This window comes from Penicillium vulpinum (assembly GCF_028829585.1).
Source record: "Penicillium vulpinum strain IBT 29486 chromosome Unknown utg000001l_segment0_segment0, whole genome shotgun sequence".
NCBI classification, from domain to species: domain Eukaryota; kingdom Fungi; phylum Ascomycota; class Eurotiomycetes; order Eurotiales; family Aspergillaceae; genus Penicillium; species Penicillium vulpinum.
The window spans coordinates 2,410,407-2,424,993 of record NW_026643241.1 but is presented as its reverse complement, the minus strand read 5'-3'; the positions used below and the strand labels follow the sequence as shown (position 1 = coordinate 2,424,993).

The window sequence follows — 14,587 nt, the reverse complement described above, 5'->3', positions numbered from 1 at the left end:
CGCCTAGGCTATCACGTGGCTGCCCAAATTTAGTGATGTGATGCATGGTCAAAACTATAACATTACATACTGTTCTGACAACTAACTACCTAGCACTTCGTAGCACTTATACAATAATAAAATTTATTGTGGTTCTCAATTCATACTGTGTTATTGACTGGTGTTACAAATGCTGTGTCGCTATCTTACAGACAAAGCTAAAATGGTGTACAAACTGAACTAGATACGACACAACAGAAAAAGGCCTTGAAGATACTTGGATAATGATCACCAATCAATCTCTGAATGGCATCTTCACGTTCACCATGCGTCCAAAGTGCAGGAGATCATCCGAGATGTATCCATTGGAGTCCAGTCGGAAATGGGATTTGTGACCCGCCAATTGCACAATGATGAAATCTTCGTTTGTGAAAAGTTGTCGCACGCTCTGGAAAGTCCGGCGAGGCATAGATTTCAGAGTCCCCAAGAAGGTTGGCTTAGTTTCCAATCCACGGCCGAGTTGAGTACTATCCTCATAACGCTTCATGGTTTCCGGAGAGACTGAGATTCTGCGCTTGAAAGAGAGATCGCCCGGCGCCACTTCGACCTGGTAAGGTTTCTTGAAAGGTACCATGCTTCGCACTGTGAAGAGAACACGCATACGACCATCGGAGTTGATCGCTTTGATATTTTTGACTAGGCCGCCAGTTCGGGAGATGAACAAGGTGCCTCCAACACTCATCATGATACAGATACCACCAAATAGGGATTTCTGCCACATTGGGAGAGGAATCAGAGGATCTCGGAGAACTGCATTCGAGTTGTAGATGGAATAGGCGAAGCAAAACGCGGACAGACCATATGCAGTTAAGACATATGGGCGATGAGAAGGAGCCTTGAACAAAAGCACCTGTCCAACTTGGAATACTTTCGCTTGCAGTTTCGCAAGGGCGCGGGGGTTCTTGTTCCCATAAGGGCTTGCGGCTTGCCACGGGGAATCAACAGTTCTGGCCACGCCCTTGGTCTTGTAATGCGGCACACTAGAATTGAAGTAGCGCGAGGATGATGTCGAGTTTATCCGGAAGCCAGGTCGCATTGGACTTTGTAGGCATTGGCGCCAGAATATTGAGAAGGTGGGTGGTCTGGCGGACATGGTTGCGCAGAGCCTATAGAGGATCGAGTTAATAAAGCGATCAAGGCCATAACATGCACCCAATTGACACCAATGGATCTGGAGGGGAAATGGCAAAGAATCAGCAACCAAATAGCTACGCTTGGTAACTTACTAGGACAAGAATCAATTGGCCGTTTTTCTCATCGGTAATCGCCGACAACATCCAAAACAGTAGGCGGCAGAAAAATGTTCCCGTCCCGGCCGCCGGTGAAAGCTCCCAACGCCCTCAACACCTCCGGCGGTTGGTTTGAATTATCCCTCCAAGCACACGACCTCAAACGAATTGAACTCGGAGATTTGTGCGCTTCAACGTGGTGGTGGGCTCTTTGTTGATCCTGCTTTTCCTTTCGAATCCATCGTCCCCGGCTAGTTGCGACACCGGTCGAAGATCCGAACCGGCACCGCAGCGCTCCCAATATTCCAACACTCTAGAATCACTCAGCAATGGCAGCCAAGTTCACAGTCGGCCAGGTTCCGGCCATGTTTGCTCGGCGTCAGCAGAAGGTGTTCGGTGTCGGCAGACGTGAGTTTCTCATCCATGTTCATGGCAACCAACACCTCCGCAACGGAAAGCAGTTCCTCTGAGCTCGGCGGAAGTTACTTGCGATATAACACGCATTACTTGTCATGTGCTAACATTGTCATCCACTCTAGGCCTGCAATCCACCTCTCACACCATCCAGAATCCCGCCTATCCGCTCTACCCCTCTGTCGCCCAGCTTCTTCGTGAGAAGGGCATCCCCAAGTCCGACATCTCCAAGATCCCAGCTTCAGGCCCCAAGGGTCGTCTCTTGAAGGGCGATGTGCTTGCATATATTGGCCAGATCCCCGCGGACTACCCGTCAACCCAGGCTGCCACTCTGGCTAAGCTTTCCCACCTCGATCTGAGCAACATCAAGATCGCTCCGGCCCCGGCCGCGCCGGTCGCGGCCGCAGAGGAGATTGTGGCTAAGCCCCTGCCTATGACTTCCGTCGCCATCTCCATTTCCCTAGCTGCCGTGCTGTCTACCCAGAAGAAGCTCCAGGATAACCTGGGTGTGACGGTCCCGCTGTCCCGCTTCCTTGCCGTGGCTACAGACCTTGCCAACGACGACCTGCCCCGCTTAGCTAGCTTCAAGCCCTCCGCCGATGAGCTTTTCGATGAGGTTCTCGGCGCCGAGCCGATCAAAACATCACGCGGTGATTACATTCCCGAGCTGAACGCTTTCGACGCTCCCAAGACTGTTCGCTCTCAGCCTGTCACCGAGGATCTGATCGATTTCCTTAGTGCCAAGTCGTCTAAGAAGTCTGTGCCTAAGTCTTCGGTTGAGGGCTCGTCTGATGTTGCTTCCAATGTTTTCAGTTTGACCATCCCTGTTGGTGAGGAGATCCGCGCTAAGGCATTCCTGGAGCGAATCAAGACTCTGCTCTCTGTTGAGCCGGCGCGGTTGGTGCTTTAGATTGTCCTTAGTGTTTTAAATCCCCCCTTCTTCGAGCTTTTTGCTTTGTTTGTTCCGGGTCATCTGAGCCAAACACCGGGCAGGCGAAGCTCATTCATGAATGTATACAGTATAGCATAGTTAATCAGGTCTTTCCTTGATTGGGTTACTTCACTTGTGAAAAGGAAATTAGATCACAATACTAAAAATGTTCTCAGTTAAATCAAATACGCACTTCGACTTTCAAAACGAGATATAGGTGTTTATCAATTTTAACTGTCATTTCGTTTCCAGCATGGTTTAGATCCCATGAAGGTCGGCCAGCATAGCTAAATCCTCTGAAATGCAAACCCAGGCACAAACCCATGCCAGAAAAAAAAGACTGGGTCATGTCATCATCAAAAGCAACCTTGCAAAAGACAAACTGCAGTAAGAAACCCCGCGCAAAGCCGCATACCGACACCCAGGAAACACCGCAAGCGCCGCCGCTAAAAGCCTTGAAAAAAAAACATGAATGTAGAAATGTTCGCCTGACTCCCAGGCATCCGACGAGCCTGAATGACAGCCAGAGAAGGGACGAACTAATCGAAGAGATCAAAGAAAGAAGCAGGAAGTAGATAAAGCATGAAAAGAAAGGAAAACCCCCAAATAAGCAAAACGCCCATTCCGAAGGAACAAGCGCCGGACGTCCACCCACGAAATGCATTGAACCACCGATGGAAAGAAAGATGCAATAGATGATGACGCATAAAAAGACGAAGACCCAAATCCCCCTCGGACCATGCAATGATTTTCCCCCCAATGACCAAATCGAACTCGTGAACCGAAAAACGCCATGTCGAATGCAGATAAAGAGACAAATTAGGAATCAGGGAGGATTGGCCAAACTACCGGATGGTGCCCCATTCAGCCAACTTGCTGCCTTCTCGGCGAGTATCCCTCGTAGCTCGTCGATCAAATATTTTCCAGAATCTCAGTGTTTCGTCGCCTGCTCCTGTGACGACAGTCTGGCCATCAGGGCTCATAGCGAGGTAAAGAACGCGGAAAGTGTGGCCGGTCAACGAGACAATTTGTTCCATACGTGGGTATTTCCAAATGACGATTTGGTTCTGGCTATAACCGTGTGTGCTGATGATCTCATCTGAGTTTTTGGACCAAGAGAGGTTGCAGACCTGACTACCAGTGTCGACCTCTTTGATCATCGAGCCAGTTTGTGTGTTCCAGAACTTGATGGTGCGATCAGCGGTACCACCGCCGGAAGCAAGAAGGTGATGTTGGTGAGGAGACCATGCAATTGCCTTGACTGCGGCATTGTGGTCGGAGAAACGGTAGAGGGGTGTCTCGCTCAGCTTATCCCAAACCATCAGTTTGTTGTCGTTTCCGCCGGATGCTAGTTGGCCATCTTCAGTATTCCACTTCAAACCACAAACTTCTTGTTTGTGGCCAGAAAGCTTTCGAATGTACTGATCCGGAGACCGAACATCACGGTGATAAATGAGACGGTCTCGAGACCCTGATGTGAGAATGTGATCGTTCCACGCCAAAGCACCAACTCGGTTGGTATGTCCAATCATGGTTCGTAGCCGCCGGCAATGCTCGGCGTCCCATATTTGTACCAGACCTTTACCTGTGCCGATTGCAAGATGAGTACCCTATAGTCCCTAGTGTGAGTATCATGTATGGAGCGTTGGCATGGAGATTTCTAGCTCACCCTTTGAATCCAGCTCACGCTAGTCACGGTATCATCCTTCAGCTCGCACAACCTCGTCACTCCACCTGTGTGAGAGTTCCACATGTAGACAGAACTGGCCAATCCAACGCCAAGAACATTACTACTGCCCCAGTCCACCAAGTTCAAATAGAAATCATCTTGAAGATCCGGCGCATCCAGGACCTTGTAAGGCACCTTGTTTACATACCGGGCCTGTTTTCGGGGTGTTTCGAGGATACGCTGACTGTCATATCGAATAGGAGAGAGACTGTAGAGCTCAGAGCGTACGTCTAAGTTGGGGCCATGCACACTTCGTGGGGTTTTGGAGGGAGTTGGATGTCCCGATCCGGGCCGTGAAGGTCCATAATTGAAGAGGTTCTTGTGTGGGGTAGTGGGGGTGATGCTAGCGGGTGGGAGATTGGCAGCGATATGAGCCGGGGGTGTATGGGATCGAGTCTTGTCATTGATTCCATTGCTGAAACCGAGCAATGGGTCGGGTGGCGCAGAGTTCAAGTCGGGCTGGGGGACCGTGTTTCCGAACAACTCGCTGCGCAAAACTCGAGAAAATGTACGGTTGGCTTCCTCGGCTGCAACTAAACATCAGTTCAAATCTACCACACATTGTGTTCCGGTATATAACATACTCTTTTGAAAATGGAGCTCAGAGTGAGGCGGGCGTTTCTTGGCCTTGGAAGGAGTAGATGGGCAACCATCTTCATGCAACAGACTATAAGTCGCTTGTAGATCTTGTCCATCGCGATTAGGAATGAATCTGAATTATAGTCAGTAGCTGAGAGACGACTGCCATTGTTTTGACTCAGGCTTTCTGATTGTAGACAATCAAAAATGTGAAGTGTGGCGTACCGGTCCCCATAGACTCGCTGTCTCTTGCGACATGGGCTGGATGCCGGGGTCCTGTCGCGGCGACCCCCAGCAGTCTCGTAATCCTTCAATGCTTTTGCCAGCGCACTAGGGTCGACTGGCTCTGCTCCATCTTGTCGTTGGCGGCTGCCCGAATTTGAATTGTCTGGAAAATACAGCGTGCGCTTTGATGGCATGCTTGGCGGTGTTTTCGATCCAGGTGGTGATGCAATGTTTGAGATCTGTGATATTTGAGGTTTTGTTGCCGACTTATTCCCGGTCTTCCCAGAATTCTGAGGTTTGTCCGCCATGGCAATACCTGGTTATCTGTACAAGCCCCAGAGACAAAGTGCAACCGATCACGACAGAGGTAAGAGTTGCATAAGACTAGAGTGAAGTATCTGCCAACCGGGGATGTCAAAATATTCAGAGATTCGGGTGTAAGGTCAAGGATATTTGAAGGGCGATTCGCAGAGGGTCCGTTGTTGTTGATCCAGAGGCGAAATGATGGCCTCAGCCGCTGACGCCTGAAGAGGAAATATGTTCCAGAATAAAGCACGGGTAGACACTGTTTCACCAGGCAGATCAACAAAGAAGTGTCTGAACTGCAGACATGTGAATGAATGAATGTCTTCAAGGGAGTGACGGAGTTGCGCAGGGCGACTCTCTGGGTCACGCGTCGGGTACGCTAACCCGATTTAGCGAAGGCAATCGGGCCCCATCAAGGTCAAATCAGTCTTTGTCCTTTGCCCTTTGACCACACCTGATATTAATATGCTAACTATCTCAAAAGTGGAGACCATATCTTTGATTTTACTCCCACAAAGGTTGTCATGCTGGTTGCCGATAATGTTAGAAACGTTCCGTGTCAGCATGGCTTTGTTACAATCGAGACTAATGCCACTCCTGTTGTTTACTGGAATTCCATGGACGCGCCCAACCTCTAACTGGAACACTAAAAGTGGGGTTGATGTGAGGGATGTGTACTCCGTATGGGCCGTTTCACTGACGCGAAATCCGCAGATTGATTTGCTATACGCGCTTGGTTGGACGCGACGCGATGAAGCTTGGGCCATGGCAACGACAATACCAATCAATGAAATTATGCCCAGCTTCTATAGTGGGGTTGACCATATCCTTTGTAACCAACAATCTATATATACATAGTAATACTCCATACTCCATATAATAGTAATAACTCAAACAGCAATGTCTACCTGAGTTAATGAATATTAACAGCTTCAAGACTGCGCTTTGGTTTCACTAGTGGTTTTGTTACGTGACATTGCCCATCCGCAGTCACCGCCAAACCAATAAAACCTCCGGCGGCAAAAGCCAAGTTTCTTTCTTTGTCCCCCTGCAATGGTCCTCAGACGACTTTATCCCGATATTATTGGTTGTTCTCAACGTTATTCTACAATGGCCGCCAAGCAATCTGCTCTGGACTTCTTGTCCTTTGTGAATGCTGCTCCTACCCGTATGTACAAAGTGGTCCCCATCCGATGACGCGGAATGTCGCTGACGTATCTCTCCTCCAGCTTTCCATGCTGTCCACGAAGCCAAGGAGCTTCTGGGCAAGGCTGGATTCCAAGAAATTAAGGTTTGTTCGAATTCAACACCGGAGTAATAGAATTGGGGCTCATCGATCAATAGGAAAGAGACTCTTGGGCATCAACCTGCCAACCGGGAGGCAAGTACTACTTGACTCGCAACACTACTACCCTTGTGGCTTTTGCCATTGGCAAGAAATGGCAGGTATGTATCCATTGCGTAAATTTTATATCAATCTTTCAACTAATCATGGATATAGCCTGGCAATTCCATCTCTATGATCGGTGCTCACACCGACTCTCCGGTATTGAGGGTCAAACCCGTTAGCAAGAAGAGCGGGGAAGGTTTCGTCCAGGTCGGTGTTGAGACATACGGCGGAGGCATTTGGCACACCTGTAAGTGCCATCCATCACCCTAGAACTATTACTGCTGCTAATTTCATACAGGGTTCGATCGTGATCTGGGTGTCGCTGGCCGGGTTATGACTCGTGAAAGCGATGGATCCATCGTGCAGAAACTGGTCAAGATTGACCGTCCCAGTATGTTCTATGTTGACCCGCTAAATGTTCCTTGCTAACATGCTAGTCCTCCGTATTCCAACTTTGGCCATTCATCTGGACCGCCAGGAGACCTTTGGATTCAACAAGGAAACACAGCTGTTCCCCATCGCTGGCCTTGTTGCTGCAGAGCTCAACCGTAATGGAGGAACCGACACCCCTGACACAGACAAGGGTTCTGAATTATTCTCGCCATTGAAGTCTGTCACAGAACGTCACCACTCTCACTTTGTTGAGCTTATTGCTGCTGAGGCGGGCGTCAAGCCTGGCGACATTCTAGACTTCGAAATGATTCTCTTCGACACTCACAAGTCCTGCCTCGGTGGTTTGCGGGATGAGTTCATCTTTTCCCCTCGCCTAGACAACCTGAACAGCACCTTCTGTGCTACAGTTGGTCTCATTGACTCTGTGGCCGACAAGTCAGCCCTCGATGACGAAGAAGCCATCCGCCTGATTGCCTTGTTCGACCACGAGGAGATCGGAAGCCGCACAGCACAAGGCGCGGACTCGAACGTTCTTCCGTCGATCATTCGCCGTCTGTCCGTTCTCCCGTCCTCCTCCTCAAAGGGCACCGACGTGTCGACCGCCTATGAACAGACCCTGTCTACCTCCTTCCTTGTCTCCGCTGACATGGCCCACTCCGTCAACCCCAACTATGCAGCAAAGTACGAATCAGACCATAAGCCGGAGATGAACAAGGGCCCGGTGATTAAGATTAACGCCAACGCTCGCTATGCGACAAACTCTCCTGGAATTGTTCTCCTAGAGGAGATTGCACGCAAGACTTCCAAGGAGACTGGCGAGCACGTTCCTCTCCAGCTATTTGTGGTTCGTAATGACTCCAGTTGTGGCAGCACCATTGGTCCCATGCTGTCTGCTGCGCTGGGCGCGCGGACACTGGATCTGGGCAATCCCCAGCTCAGCATGCACAGTATCCGTGAAACAGGCGGTACCTATGATGTTGCCCATGCCATTCGTCTGTTCACTGGCTTCTTCAAGCATTACTCGGAGCTATCGAAGACGATCCTTGTGGATTAAGCTGTGGATAAGAATATGAAGTAGCACAAATAATAAACTACATTCAAACAGAGTACTATTGCTTTTTAACCCATTGCAGCGTCCACCTCATTGTACATACTTTGTAACTTAAAAATACAACAGAGAGATCCTGTGCCTTAAAGAGGAGCACGTGGTCCGGACCGAGGAAAGTCCGCCTCGACAGATGTTCCCGGGCCGTCTCCAACCCATTCATAGTTACCCCAGCTCTCACCAAACCAACGGGGAGTCTCCACCTCGACTCCTTACACCTCGCTTGTTGGATACCGTCCAAGCCCTCATGACCCTCTATGACAGACGTTGATGCCTATCGGGATGCGGAATACATCGGCGACGTGTCCGGCATATCCTATGACGATGCGGAGCCCCCAAGGCCAACAGGCACGCTCAGTAGCCAAAACGCACGTGTGAAGAAAGTCAAGTCGACTGCCAAAGTCGCCTTCATTGATCGATTGCTGCGCGACCTCGATATATTAATTTATTGTCAACTCTCCGCCCTGTATTACATGGAGTAAGCTCACCCCAAAGCCAGCAATGCTCCGCACCCCTCTTTCCACCGCGACAAACTCCTAACATGTCTCCCGCTTGGTCTAGCTGCTCGATTATCCTATTTGCCTTCCGTGCCATCGTCGAACTGATCTTCTTTACGCCAAAAGTACCCCCCTTTGAGCCCACACGCAATCAGCCGTTTGTTGGCGTCATCATCTGCAGTAACCTCATCTGCATGCTCTTTCATGCCTTCCTGATCCGTCCCGAGGCTAGCGAGGAAACACGCGGCTACCTACACGGGGGGCTGTTCATTGATTTCATCGGGCAGGCTCCCGTCTCTGTTTACCGGCTTCTCTCGTTCGACCTTGTAATCTTTCTAATCGAGTTTATCATGCTGGGCTTGATCATCGAGCGGGTGAAGACTAATGGGACCCCCGCCTTAACCCCTACAACACCGAATACAGATTCAGCGACAAATACAACCACGAATACAACCACAAATACAAGCCCAGATGCGGAGTCCCAATCACAAGACCATGACGCCGAAGAGCGTGGCACTCTACGCCAAGAGGATAGCGATGAAACAACATCCCCCGCTCATTATAGTTCCGATTCACATCACAGTAGCGGACTCGACGAGGAGGTTGAAGAAGAGCGCACAACTCTCTTGGCCGACCCGGCCGACACTGAATCTGGCAGTGGCGCTCGGGGCGAGCACCCGATGGATGAGTTCGCCGCTGGCGAGGCTGTCATTGTCAATATGAGCTTCCTAGGTACAATTCGTGATCAGTGGCGCCATTCAAATGCGCAGGCGCCGCCGACGTCGGGCTTTGTACCATCTCCCGAAACGGCAACCTTCCTCCGCCAGCGCTTTGGTCTCCAGGTTGGGACTAATGGTCGCATTGAGCGTGCAAATCCAATATGATGCAAATGTGTATTTCAGCCCCGGTAGTAGACTGTACATATGTACTAGTAAATTCCCATGAACAAAAGTTTACTACCATGCTTATAGGTTGTTTCATTGGATTTACATCCATCAACACATCCCCATTACCCAAGCGTTCCTACCCGTGAACCGGTGGACTAAAACTTACCTTACATGTACATTGGGGCAATTGGTGGCACATTAGGGTCGTCACAGATTCAGAGAAATTACATTCTTTGATATTGGCTCAATGTTGGGCTTATATACATCCCAGCAGTATCCAGAACCAAAACTACTAGAAATTGGGGGGCAACCCCCCAAGTAGCTGAAACAAAATGACTATGGCTAGTTTTATTAACACGTAATCCTACAAAGCAGTTGATAATCCTACGGGTTAAACAGAGACACCAAAAACCCCTAGTATATATCAAGGCCCCATAAACATATGATGCAATTTACGCAGTAGGAGGCTTAGACTCTTCCCCAGCGCCGTCCTTGCCTTGGACTCTACGGTCCAAGATCTCATCAATGACACCCAGCTCGAGTGCCTCTTTAGCACCCATGAAGTAATCGCGCTCCATAAGCTTCTCAATCTCATCGAGAGACAACTGCTTCTTGCCGGTAAGATGGCGTTGGTAAATCTCATTGAGCTGAGTGCGCACGCGCAGGATCTCTTTCGCATGGATAGCGATGTCGGACGCCTGTCCGAAGTAGCCGCCCGAGGGCTGGTGCACCATGATCGAGGAGTGCGGGAGACAGTAACGTTTGCCTGCTTCGCCGCCAGCGAGAAGAAGAGAGCCCATCGAAGCGGCTTGGCCAACGCAGATAGTGCTCACGGGAGAGGCGATATATGTCATTGTATCATAGATCGCAAGGCCTGCGAAATTGATAGTCAGTATAGGTCGGACATAACCATTGGAGGATGTTCACGTACCGGCAGTTACTGAGCCTCCTGGCGAGTTGATGTAAAGGTGGATTGGTTTGGCAGGGTTATCTGCTTCGAGGAAAAGCAGTTGTGCGACTATCGATGCGGAGAGGGTGTCGTCGACTTCGCCGTTAAGACAGATGATGCGTTCCTGGAGGCTTGATTAGCACAGGGACGTTGCGGAGAGAGTATCTTTCCGGGCTTGGGTTACCTTCATTAATCGAGAAAATATGTCATCTGGAGTGCGCCATACAGGTTAGTATGTTGATCATGCTTCGGGTCATATACAGGCTTCGTCGACCGATTCAATTGTGCAACATACAAGTGTGCCAACCTCCTCCCTGTTCAATGTGGTCAGTATATCAGCATTGGGTAATTTCCTGCCAATATATGGCATCCAACATACCACTGTCTCCGTCACGAATGGCGTCGGTGTCCAACTCCGCGGGGGCTGCGCAAGTGAGCGTCCTTGGTTCGAGAAGCACCGTGCGAATCTGGCGGTGGGTCGGGCGATAGCAACGGGGGAATGTTGAAAAGACCGCCCGAGCTGGTGTAAAGAAGCTTTTGGAAGCATCTTCATAAATGTGTGAAAGCAATTTGTAGATTTATGGAGGTGGAAATGCAGGGTTGGGAAACCCTGGAAAGTGAACTGTCTAATACGATAAGAGCGGCGCTAAGATAAAGCGCTTAGCTGAACAACGGCAGCAATATCGCCAGCGACGGTCATCTTCTAATAACAACCTTCTCCAGAGAATAGAACGGTTCTGGGACAAAACATTGACTAGCCTCTGAGAATACAATTAGGTCGTCTGATAACACCACCTGTAACGCTATTCGGCAACCACTATTCGATCAACAACTTCTCCGCAAATAAGGGGCTCCGATTGGCTCCTGTCAACAGCTCCGAGATCATCTTTTCCGCCTTGAATCGAACTCAACTCACAATTAGCTCTACTCCCCTAACCTTCTAGACCATGGAGTGTGTGGGAACGCGAATCCCGTACGCAAAATGGCGTCTAATTGCGTTCCGACATTTGCTAGCGACTTCACATGCTCAGTCAGTCAGTCGGGGCATCTCGACCTCGCGACGAACAGACCAACTCAATGAAACTGCGTTGGAAGCAAAGACATGCGATTCAAATGCGAACTCCATACTTCCTTCACAGCGGCTTCCGCAGTCTCCTCTCCTCACATATCCTCGCGCTGGGACGGTGAAGAATCGCAAGAGGCGCCCCACGACACAGGAGGAAGCCGACCTGCTCAAGAACCCATGGGCCTTAATGCTGGCTTCGCCGGCACGTATGTGCTCTGTAACTGGTGCACGAATGCCATCTGCGCTGATGGGGACTTGGGGGCTTGTTAGACAACCAAAGGAAGACATGCTTTATATGATGCCTGTGGGTCTGCTACAAGACTCGCTGCAAAGCAATAAGACTCAGAATCTCGGCTCATCATCAAATCCAATCATTCCAAGCCAACATGAAAGCACAAGGATGGAAATACAAGCCCCGGAAGAGGATTCCTTGGATGCATCACCAATTCCAACATTCCCAGATAAGCAGACTGGACGCCAGCTCGTCCTTCGCATTGCTGATCTCCTTCCACTTATTCGATCCATCTCAGTGCCACTCTCCAAGCAGAGCGGAAAAAGACCAGCTATTATGCGCTTGTTACCGTTCCGATGGAAGCATCCCCAGGGCCCTGTGACGGCGCACGAAGAGAAAAAAATAATCTGGTCGGAGAATACACCGGAAGTTATGCTGCGGAGTATGAGGGATGTCGTTGTCAAGAAGCTGGGCGCAGTCCTCGAGAAATACAAGCGCGTTGGCACTCCCAATGGGGTCTGGAGGGCTCTGGATCTACCCGAGTACTCGGATGCTGCGCTGAAGGAGGCACTGGAAAGTCTAGAGCCATTTGATCGTATGGAATGTGGTGGAGTCCTGCTTCTTGGTTCAAAGAATTCCACGTCTGCCGGGGATATGTCTCGATCGAATGGCTCTTTGGACTCAGTGGCTCTCACGCAAACCGGGTCGAAGGTTCCGGTATTTGATCTGTCAGTGCTTTTTTCCGAGTCTGATATAAACAAACTCCGTGAATCCCACGGCCAGTTTCAACACACTGCACTGTTCTTCAGGCCAGAGGATCCGCTTGGCATTGATGCAATGATATTCCTCTGGAGAATCAAACGACTTCTTGATGGTGTTGATCTCACAAAGCAATGAGATCGCCGGATAATCAAATAGTTAAGCGATCCATGCACTCAGTCGCTCGACTATAGTGTGATGAGAAGTATATCGGACTGTCAGGCCATAGGTACGGGAGTCATGTCGGGGTGGAGCGCAAATTGATGTGGATTAGAGTTATACAAATGACATTGAATAAGAATATAGTGAAATGAAAAGTGATGTCTATCACCAACGCTAGACACAGCTATATGACAATGAAAAGAGCCATATCTTGATGAGGACCGGGATCATGAGTGCGTGTTTACATTTGATATAAGTGTTTACCATCATCCACTTCCACTTTTCTCTTTGAGCCAGTTTCTGATAATCCTATCTCGTACAAGATCCGCATCTGATCAGTATCATTTTATGGTTGTACTCATATCACTTCACTTCTTGCGGAGTCAATGTTTACTTTGCCTGGGTTTTTTACCTTTCCGATCAGGTCTTCATCTCAGCCTATTTTATATAACTAAAGCTAGTCCTAGCAGTTTCCTAGGAATTCAACTGCCCTGCCTCTCTCTCCCTCTGTCTGTCAACATCAGACACCTATATTCATACGTTCGCTTATACGTTTGACATATCTAGCCTTTTGAAAGTTTTTACCATCCTCCGAATTAGAATTTAATCATTGTCTCCTGAAGTACGCCTAGCTCTCTAGTTACAAAGGGGTGATATGGAATGTTATATTGTGCCTTCTTATAATCCAAGATCAGCCGTTCCGACATAGGCAGCGAGTACTAGGTGCACGTCCCTTCGACTATAAACTAAGGATATAGATATCCTTAGATGAATGTAGATGGACATGAAAGAGAGCCAATGGGCTTCTTCCTATTGGTTCTCTTTCATCTAGTTTTCATTTGTCATAATGAATACCTGTAGATCTAACAAGATAATTTCCAGCCTCGTATTATGTTCAACCACATGAAGTTAAGATACGATAAGATCCTCTTCGTTGCCTCATCCTCCTATCCCCACAATATAATCACTTCCTCATTTGCCACATCTCTACATTCTGTTTTTTATGTAATGACTGAAACAAAATTGGTCCTCTCAGAGCTAATAGTGAGGTAGTCAATCTGCTGGTTGAAGTGGTATCTATGGTATATTTGCTGGGCATTGATAACTCAGAGGTCAGAGCCAATGATGATGAATTGAGATTCCTGAATGCAGGGGATCGAGTGAGTGCGCTACCCATCGCTTCGTGAGAGCCATATCTCATAGCAAGTGCCAGCGATCATAACTTTTGTGAAGCAGAAGTCAAGATCTAGCTAACAGACTTCTTGGGTGGATCATTCACGTTCTTCGAGTCCTCACTCGTCGCACTGTGAAAATTCGCCGCATATCAGTGTTCTGTTATACTAGCTCGTGAGCACTCAACTTACTGAGCGTCTTCAGTGCTCATGTTAGAAGCAGTGGGATAAGTGATGAGTGTTTTGTCAATTCCATAGGTTTCCTGCTCCGATTCCTGTGGTGGAATGATAAGCGGAGATGTTTCACGCGGGGAAACCAACAGTGGAAGCGTGGTATCTATAACTCTCAATACCCGGGGCGCAAGTGGCACTGGCGCGCGATAGATGGGAGAGTCCCCAGGTTGTGGAAAGGAATTTCGAAACTGTGGCGGACCGTCTTCAGCTACAGCCCGGCGCTACTCGTAGTTTAGCACTTAAGATAATCTTTATCTGCTCGTAGGTAGAATAGCCCCTACCCACGAAT

The 14,587-nt window shown here is 49.1% G+C and overlaps 7 protein-coding genes across 7 annotated transcripts; 4 read left to right on the top strand and 3 right to left on the bottom strand.

The window, feature by feature from the left end:
* Nucleotides 1–274: 274 nt before the first annotated feature.
* N7479_000898 (uncharacterized protein) lies at nt 275–1,132 on the bottom strand (the record flags this gene model as incomplete). The annotated part of the gene is made up of 1 exon (XM_057248596.1): nt 275–1,132. One exon carries the CDS (start codon nt 1,130–1,132, stop codon nt 275–277), a length of 858 nt encoding a protein of 285 aa, XP_057113028.1.
* A 465-nt stretch (nt 1,133–1,597) lies between these two features.
* On the top strand, nt 1,598–2,904 carry pdx1 (uncharacterized protein; the record flags this gene model as incomplete). The annotated part of the gene is made up of 3 exons (XM_057248595.1): nt 1,598–1,676; nt 1,808–2,583; nt 2,866–2,904. The coding sequence occupies 3 exons, from the start codon at nt 1,598–1,600 to the stop codon at nt 2,902–2,904; spliced, it is 894 nt and encodes a 297-aa protein (XP_057113027.1).
* A 554-nt stretch (nt 2,905–3,458) lies between these two features.
* Nucleotides 3,459–5,454, bottom strand: N7479_000896 (WD40 repeat domain-containing protein; the record flags this gene model as incomplete). Its single annotated transcript, XM_057248594.1, has 4 exons — nt 3,459–4,223; nt 4,283–4,875; nt 4,927–5,054; nt 5,147–5,454. 4 exons carry the CDS (start codon nt 5,452–5,454, stop codon nt 3,459–3,461), a joined length of 1,794 nt encoding a protein of 597 aa, XP_057113026.1.
* A 1,108-nt stretch (nt 5,455–6,562) lies between these two features.
* On the top strand, nt 6,563–8,289 carry N7479_000895 (M18 family aminopeptidase; the record flags this gene model as incomplete). Its single annotated transcript, XM_057248593.1, has 6 exons — nt 6,563–6,620; nt 6,682–6,743; nt 6,797–6,898; nt 6,954–7,089; nt 7,141–7,233; nt 7,280–8,289. The coding sequence occupies 6 exons, from the start codon at nt 6,563–6,565 to the stop codon at nt 8,287–8,289; spliced, it is 1,461 nt and encodes a 486-aa protein (XP_057113025.1).
* A 308-nt stretch (nt 8,290–8,597) lies between these two features.
* On the top strand, nt 8,598–9,721 carry N7479_000894 (DSC4 family protein; the record flags this gene model as incomplete). Its single annotated transcript, XM_057248592.1, has 2 exons — nt 8,598–8,818; nt 8,902–9,721. The coding sequence occupies 2 exons, from the start codon at nt 8,598–8,600 to the stop codon at nt 9,719–9,721; spliced, it is 1,041 nt and encodes a 346-aa protein (XP_057113024.1).
* Nucleotides 9,722–10,176: 455 nt separating this feature from the next.
* N7479_000893 (ATP-dependent Clp protease proteolytic subunit) lies at nt 10,177–11,220 on the bottom strand (the record flags this gene model as incomplete). Its single annotated transcript, XM_057248591.1, has 5 exons — nt 10,177–10,598; nt 10,656–10,797; nt 10,858–10,883; nt 10,969–10,987; nt 11,053–11,220. 5 exons carry the CDS (start codon nt 11,218–11,220, stop codon nt 10,177–10,179), a joined length of 777 nt encoding a protein of 258 aa, XP_057113023.1.
* A 400-nt stretch (nt 11,221–11,620) lies between these two features.
* On the top strand, nt 11,621–12,868 carry N7479_000892 (uncharacterized protein; the record flags this gene model as incomplete). Its single annotated transcript, XM_057248590.1, has 1 exon — nt 11,621–12,868. The coding sequence occupies one exon, from the start codon at nt 11,621–11,623 to the stop codon at nt 12,866–12,868; it is 1,248 nt and encodes a 415-aa protein (XP_057113022.1).
* Between the last annotated feature and the right edge of the window lie 1,719 nt (nt 12,869–14,587).